Source organism: Austrofundulus limnaeus, unplaced genomic scaffold (assembly GCF_001266775.1).
Source record: "Austrofundulus limnaeus strain Quisiro unplaced genomic scaffold, Austrofundulus_limnaeus-1.0 Scaffold209, whole genome shotgun sequence".
Taxonomy (NCBI): Eukaryota; Metazoa; Chordata; class Actinopteri; order Cyprinodontiformes; family Rivulidae; genus Austrofundulus; species Austrofundulus limnaeus.
This window is the reverse complement of record NW_013952611.1, coordinates 725,069-732,977: the sequence shown is the minus strand read 5'-3', so window position 1 is coordinate 732,977 and position 7,909 is coordinate 725,069. Positions and strand designations below refer to the sequence as shown.

General features: G+C 36.6%; 1 protein-coding gene across 4 annotated transcripts in view; it reads left to right on the top strand.

The window, feature by feature from the left end:
* Positions 1 to 889: 889 nt before the first annotated feature.
* Positions 890 to 7,909, top strand: part of plecb (plectin b) — a 189,240-nt gene continuing 182,220 nt past the window's right edge. For 3 of the 4 annotated variants that reach the window (XM_014019093.1, XM_014019089.1, XM_014019088.1), the window contains exons 1-2: positions 920 to 1,024; positions 6,801 to 6,997. In XM_014019093.1, the coding sequence (XP_013874547.1) occupies positions 6,811 to 6,997 (187 nt within the window). In that variant the 5' untranslated portion in view covers positions 920 to 1,024; positions 6,801 to 6,810. Of the gene's footprint in view, positions 1,025 to 6,800; positions 6,998 to 7,909 lie in introns of all 4 variants that reach the window. The other variant, XM_014019087.1, reaches the window with a different exon arrangement.

The window sequence follows — 7,909 nt, the reverse complement described above, 5'->3', positions numbered from 1 at the left end:
ATATATACAGTATATACCTTGAAATTGTGATTCCCCCATGTTTTAAATAAATAAATAAATAAATAAATAAAATTGATATATTTTATTTAAAAAACACTCAAAGCAGCTCTGCTGTAATCTTATTAGAGTAGATAGCCTAGTTAGGAGGAGATACACAGGCATCAATATGTTTTTTCCTATTTGTTGATTTTATTATAGCCTACTACTACATTTGAGTTTGTTTGCATGGTCCCATTAATAAATTATGCCTAGTAAATTAAAACTTGACAAATAGACTTTTTAAAAGTTATATGACATGTTTTGAGGTTTATTACCGTCAAAACGTCGTAAAAGCCTTTACAAAGACCTGTCCTGCAGACATCCTGGCGAGACGACAGACAGACAGACAGACAGACAGACAGACAGACAGACAGACAGACAGACAGACAGACAGACAGACAGACAGGTGAACTAATCGATCAGCGAGTGAGTCAGTCAGACATACAGCTTTTCTCTGCAGCAGCAGACCCTGCTGGTGCAGGCACACCGTTAATTGCTCTGAATCTGTAAACAGGTCCTACAGCAGAAGCTCCGCGCTGACGATCGATCCTCTGCTGCCTTCAGTTTTCTGTTGCACTTAAATAATTGCAGGTGTGTATGTGTGCGGGGGGGGGGGGGGGGGGGGGGGGTGATATCGTTCGGTGAGTGACCTCAGATGTGTCGCCATGCCGGCAGGGAGTCGGTGATACTGGATGAGAAAGCCCGAAGCAGCGGACAGAAACCATCCAGATGACTGCGGATCGACCGCGGCAGGTCGTCTCTGGAGCCTCCTCCGGCCACGCTGCATTCCCTAAAAGGAGCGGCTGCTTCATCTGACACTGGCAGACACACGCGCACATACACACGCACATACAAACACACACACACACACACACGAGGGCCTGAAGCCATCGGAACTATTTTGCTTAGCTGTACCTTCCAGGACAGAGGAGAAACACCGGCATTCATGGCTGTTTGACACGCACTGACCGAGCTCTGCAGACAGGTAAGGTGCTCTGATACAGCAGCCAGCCAGGGACATCAGAGTTTAATCCTGTCACACATTACTGAGTCATATTTGCAGGGTGCATTGTAGCTATCAACGCAGCAGGACTTTTTAAAAAACCCGAAGGCATTGTCCCATTAGAGATGACTTGCTTCCACTGACGCCCCAAACACAGCCCACATTAGTGTGAGCCTGCAGTGCTGCAAATTTTAATTCTGAGTTGTTTACTGCTTTAAAACATAGCTGTTTATTTCTGGTCTGGAACTCTCTTCAATAATATTAGATCATAAGAACCTTTTATTAACTGTTTACATGTAGTTTGGTGGAAATACAGCTTTGTATGGTTCTGAGCACATAAATGAATAGGGTAAAGTATTGTCTCAAGAGATTATTTTAGCTGCTATGCAGTGTTTAACAGTTTGCTGTCTTGCGATGGATAAAATATTTACTAGAATTTTTTTTTATTGGGGGGGGGGGGGGCTCAACATGGATACACCTGTATCTGTTACTTTGATAGCAACCTAATTAGGAAATATACTATAGACACAAATGCGGACTAAAAAGTAAGTCTCAGTCACCAATTCTGCAGTAACAGAAGAGTTTGCCTATTTTTATGTGTCTGTAGTGTTTATGGAGGATTTAGCAGAAGTTAGATCATCCATTTTCCAATGCAGATGCAATGTAAGTGTGTGAGTTTGGATGTGTGCATTCTCTTCAACGGTGACTGCTTTACAGTAAGACTTAGAGTTCTCTTTGAAAGCAGAGGTCTATAAAATATTTAAAATAATTAAGTAAAAGTAAAAATACTTTAATAGAAAATGAATGGTGAAAATTAACTTCATTGATAAGAAAAGTACTGAAGTAAAAGTTGTAAAACTACTTCAAATAATCTGGACAGTTAAAAGTACTTTTACACGCACACTCTAAGAAATGAAGTGTTCAATTTACTTAAAGGGATCCATGATTAGTTGTAACATTAAACTTCATTTAATAAACATATATTTTAACTGTAAAATAAAGACAGTCAAAATACTGTAGGATGTTCAGTTTTTATAATTTTTAAACTAAAACTTTAAAGATATATTACACGGACAGGGCCATTTTATTTACATGCAAAACATTCTGGGAGTGAGTAGCTGAATAGTGTTTCACTGCTTATGCACTGACATCCTTATTTAATTATTGGACTTTAGATTACATTTTATGCTCCCTATACCTAATTAAAACCTGATTATCATAGCATGTTATATAGTGACACAATCCAAATGTCAGCTGGATTGACAGGATTTTCCATATTCAGGTTGTTGATCTTTTTAAATAAGCAGAGTCTGTCCACAGACCAGCTTTGACAACATGTCTTAGTGCTGCTACAGTGTTAGGTTGCAGGTGCATGCCCTGAGTTTATCTCTTATTGTGGCTGTGCCTCTGTCATATCAACTAGGGAAATATTTCATAACTTGCATGCTTGAGCTATAAAAATGCATCTAAATTTCAAATTATTGTTGGGTAGCTTACCTCATGATGTCAGAGTTGATAGATTTATATCAGGAAGTTAAAGGAAAGTGACAGAACATGTCTCCTGTAGTCCATTTATGCAAACAAGTGCTGTTGACAGATCATTTTCACTAGTGCTGCTTTCCAAAAATAAGTAGGTAACCTGACCAAGTCTTTTCACTCTGTCGTATTTGAATATTCCTTTACCTACATTTTTAAGGACATTTTATTTATTCTGCCTCAAATTTCAGATGTTAAGTTTCCCCATAGATAATCACATAACATATCTTCTGTTGGACTGTAATATAGAGTTTAAAGGTCCAAACAACCTATGCAGAGGAGATAATGTAATGGTTTTATAAAGACTTTTTAGATACTTTATGGCATTTTTAAAATTATCTTGCATGAGCAAGTAAAGTTTGATGAGTCTCTGTTATCATGGTAATGTGGTTTCTACCAGCAAGCAGCTCAACATGTTTGACAAAGTCCATAGTGTGTTCAGCCCTGCAATTTTGCATTTTATATCAAATGTTTTGTATTATATCTTGCTTTTCATTTCAGTGGCAGTTAAATATTGGTCACTTAACAGTCACAGAGGACAAATGTTGACACTGGATGGATTACTTACAGTCTTTTTTACCCATTGATTCTCGCTAATCAGGTTTGACAGTTGGTGGTTTAATAATTAGCTATATATTTGGTTGTAGAGTTGAAGAATAAACTTTGCTGTATTTTCTGTCTCTGTGACTTTTTTGCTGTCCTTCAAACAGCTTTATCTTTATACACAGACTATTTCTTAAGTGGATCCCACTTCTGTACAAGTCACATGATCTTCATAAGGAATTCTTTAGGTTTTTTTAAGGTCTTACAATTTTTTTAAACATTTGTATGCACTTTAGACCACTTATTTATGTAGCATGACATCATGAGTGTGGGTGAAAAAACTAAGCATCTAAAAGGCCTTAAAAACTAACACCAGGATAAACCAAATGTGAATTATATGTATTTAAGAAATGTAATATTGAACCAAGCATTAGGTCTCAAAGTGGTATAGGGAGATGTAATGTTTTGGTTAAAACATTTACATTAATTGCATTTTGTTAAAGGGATCCCCAATTAGTTGTAACATTAGACTTTATTTGATAAACATTTATTTTAACTGTAAAATAAAGACTGTAAAAATACTGTAGGCTGTTTAGTTTTGTACATTTTTTAAAATATATTTTAACACGGACAGAGCCCTTTTATTTACATGCAAAGCATTCTGGGTAAATGATGACGTGGATAGGTCATCGGTGTGAGGCTGCTAGCGAGCTATATCCACCCTGAAGTTTAATCTTGGACAATATCTGACGATTGACTCTTTTAAATGAAACCAGAGAGCGTTGACAGAGAGGAGAAGGTAGAAATGTCTCAGCCTGTAACTGAAAATATGGATGGAGGACATCAGAGCTGCTTCATGGAAGAAGCTCAGCTTAGCCTGTTAGCCTTTGTGCTAGCACTGACGCTATATTGCCTTATATGTATTAGCTCGGTGCTAGTGTGACAAACAAGCTAAACTGAGGTCCTCCATCCATATTTTCAGTTACAGACTGAATCATTTCTACCTTCTCCTCTCTGTCAGCTCTCTCTGGTTTCATTTAAGAGCCAACCATCAGATATTGTCCAAGATTAAACTTCAGGGTGGATATAGCTCGCTAGCAGCCTCGCACCGATGACCTATCCACGTCATCATTTACCCAGAATGCTTTGCATGTAAATAAAATGGCTCCGTCCGTGTATTATATTTTTAAACTTTTAGTTAAAAAATTATAAAAAACTAAACATCCTACAGTATTTTTACAGTCTTTATTTTACAATTAAAATATATGTTTATTAAATAAAGTCTAATGTTACAACTAATCGGGGATCCCTTTAAATTATAATGAATAAATGCCTCATCAATGTACACTGCCTGCCCAAAAAAAAGTCGCCACAAATTTTTTAAAAATAAATAAATGAAAGGTCACACACTCTAATATTTCATTTGACTACCTTTAGCTTTGATTATGGCACACATTCTCTGTGGTATTGTTTGATAAGCTTCTGCAATGTCACCAGATTTATTTGCATTAATTTTCACCAAGATCTTGCATTGATGATGGTAGAGTCTGAACGCTGCGCGAAGCCTTCTCCAGCACATCTCAAAGTTTCTGAATGGACTCTGTGGAGCCAATCCATGTGTGAAAATGATGCATCATGCTTCCTGAACCACTCTTTCACAATTCCAGCCCTATAAATCCTGGCATTTGGATTTAGCTCCAGTATCTACGACGGAGTATTAGGGCCACACAATGAGATTTTTATTATTATTATTATGATAATAAAATCATATTATGAGAATAAAGTCGTAATATTATGAGATAAAAGTTGTAATTTTATGAGAGTCGTAATATTACGAGAAAAAAAGTCCTAATCTTACATGACGTGTACATTTTCCATTCCTCATTTCCTCCTTATTTTTCTCACACCTGCTGTGTACAGCCATGTGTCTGTGTTTATAAAGTAGTCTGCGATGACTTGGGTCACTGTCAGATTAATATGCTTTCATCCAAATGAGCTACATGATAACTAAATCTGTCAATGCAGCCATTAATTACAATACATCTTCAGGTTTTTATCATATAGTCGTTTGCACAATATCCAAGTCCTGCCACTGATAATTTGATGTGAATGTGTGCTTAAAGATTGACTATTTATTTTTAAGCAATACTAAAAAACAACTTGACAAGTTGCTCAACATTCCTCATTTTAATGCAGTGATAACTGCATGCTTTTTCGTGTAAAGACTAGAATATTATGACTTTTTTATCGTAATATGACTTTAATCTCATAATATTATGACTTTATTCTCATAATATTATGGCTTTATTCTCGCAATGTTATGACTATCTTTATGCTCACTAGCAATTTGAAGCCTTTTTCTCCAGCTGGCCAATGATTTGACCCTTCTCAAACAGACTGACATCTTTTCCACGACCACAGAATGTGTCTTTCGACATGGTTGTTTAAGAAAAAAGAAGCAACTCATTGCACCTGCTGGGGTTAAATAACTTGTTGCCAGCTGAAAGATAATCACCCATGCAGCAAGTATCCAGTAGGAGGCTCATACCTATTTGCTTAGCTAAAGGGGCAATATCATGTGAAATCAACTTTTTTGAGTTTTATATCATGTTATAATGTTATACTCATAAAAAACATGCCCAAAGCCTTGCTTTGACTCATTCATGCATGTTTGAGAAATCTTGCAGCGTTTTTAGCCATGCTGAGGAACAAAACGACAGGTAGGGACCAGAAACACCTCTGGGACGTGTCTTTAAGCTGAACTTCCTCATGGCAGAGTGCCCCCCACCCCATTCCCCGTCCTCCCCACTCACCCCGCCCATGACTCCTGCAGGCTTTCGGGTGAAAGTGAAACTTAAACTGTCTGCTGAGCTTCTAACATTAGTTCTCACTCAGTGAAGCTCTTTTCAGATTAAAAATACCTTTGAGAAAATTTATTTTCAGATGCCAAGTAAGCTGCATAGCAGCAGCACCCCCCCCCCCCCCCCCCGCACCGAAATGGATGAAACAGGAGTGGAAGGTGGTCCTTAAAGGGACAGAGGCCAATTTCAAGGCATTTAGAAGAGGAAGTGATGAGAAGACAAGTTTATTTTCTATTTAAACATAAAAAAACAGCATTTTAATAACAGCTAAAGGTGACAGATACTTTATTATTGTATAGTATTTAAATGTATGCCTGAGAAACACATAATAATAATAACTGCCCTTTTAAATCCAGGTGGTGACTTTATTTATTTTTGGCCAGGGAGTGTAACGATTTAATGAAGTTTCTGAAATATTACTTTAAAGAATTTTTTAATCAATTTTTTAAGCAGTATCAACAAAAATTTGGATTTTGAGCAACTACACTTTAAATTTTGTTTTATATTTTCTCATTAAGTTAGCAAAGGCTTTTTTCTTTCCAGCTGAGAAAGCTTAATATCCAAATATTGTTTGGGGTTCCTCTTTAAAATGACACCAAAAATTCCTCATTAAAATAACCTAAAAATAGGATTCAGACCAAATATTAAAGTATTGGTGACTAACAAGACAAATTAGGGCATATCTCTGAAACCACTCATGATATCCGGATGATCCAGGGATCGACATGCAGCTTAAAAATCAGGAATCTAAAAACGTGCTTAGTATTTTTGGACCAAATTTGACTGAAGCATTACACTCAGTATTTAATTATCTCCAGTAGGTAGACGATGGCGACTCAGGACAGGCGCAAGGATCGAACCCGGCTGGAAGACAACTGGGATGAAAAGTGCAGTGTCCCCTGTACTGGAGACACTCTGCCTTGGAATCTGTCCAAACACCAGAGGGTCAAACGCTCCAAATCAGCCACAGGGGAGGTCCTGGATCCAGCAGAAAGGGCTGTAATTCGAATTGCAGGTAGGACAATTAAACTATTGTGTACAAATGGTTTACATACTTTGTTTTAAACAAATATTTTACAAAAGGAATGGGATATATACTGTTAGAACGGTAGCAAGTGAGCATTCTGCTGCAGTCATTCATATATGGTGACAATATTGCTACTTACACAATTAATCATCACAGTCTAAGTTTATTTAAACAATGATGCAGAAGCAGTGGCTCAAGTGATCCTCACCTAGATGCAGCAACACAAGATTGGATCATGTATGCAAACAGTATGCATGAAGACATGAGTGGAGAGCACCATTCATTCAATTTCTTATGAGCCCTGAAGAAAGACAGTTAAAATCACAGATTTATATAAGGCTAGATAGGTCATCCCCGCTGTTGGCCGATGGAGACAGACGTCGTCACATGTTGGCGTCTTGGTACAGACAGCACTCCCACTCTTAACATGAATGTGAATGGTGCATTTACTATTAAAATAACCATAACTTCATCAATTTCCATCAAATTTTCAAACAAATTGTTTGTTGTAAATGTGAGACTTGGTGTTATAAAATGACATACTTATAATGGGCATTCATATAAAATTAACGTTATTCAGATAGGTAAAGTAATAGCAATATACACAGAGAAGACATTTAGATTACTTTTACATTTACAAATAAAAATATAAAGCTAAATTATATACACATTTATAAAAAATAGTAAAAAAAAATAGTACTAGCAGTGGTAATAATATGGAAGAACCCATTTATATCTATTTTTTCCCTAAACACGTAAATAATAGGCTGTATAATCCTTATACATCATAAAAATGGTGCCCACAACAGAAAACCCCACAAATACACACAGAGGTTTATAGTAACTAAACATAATAAAGTAAATTTGTGGCAATATACATATTTTCTTTTAAATAAATTG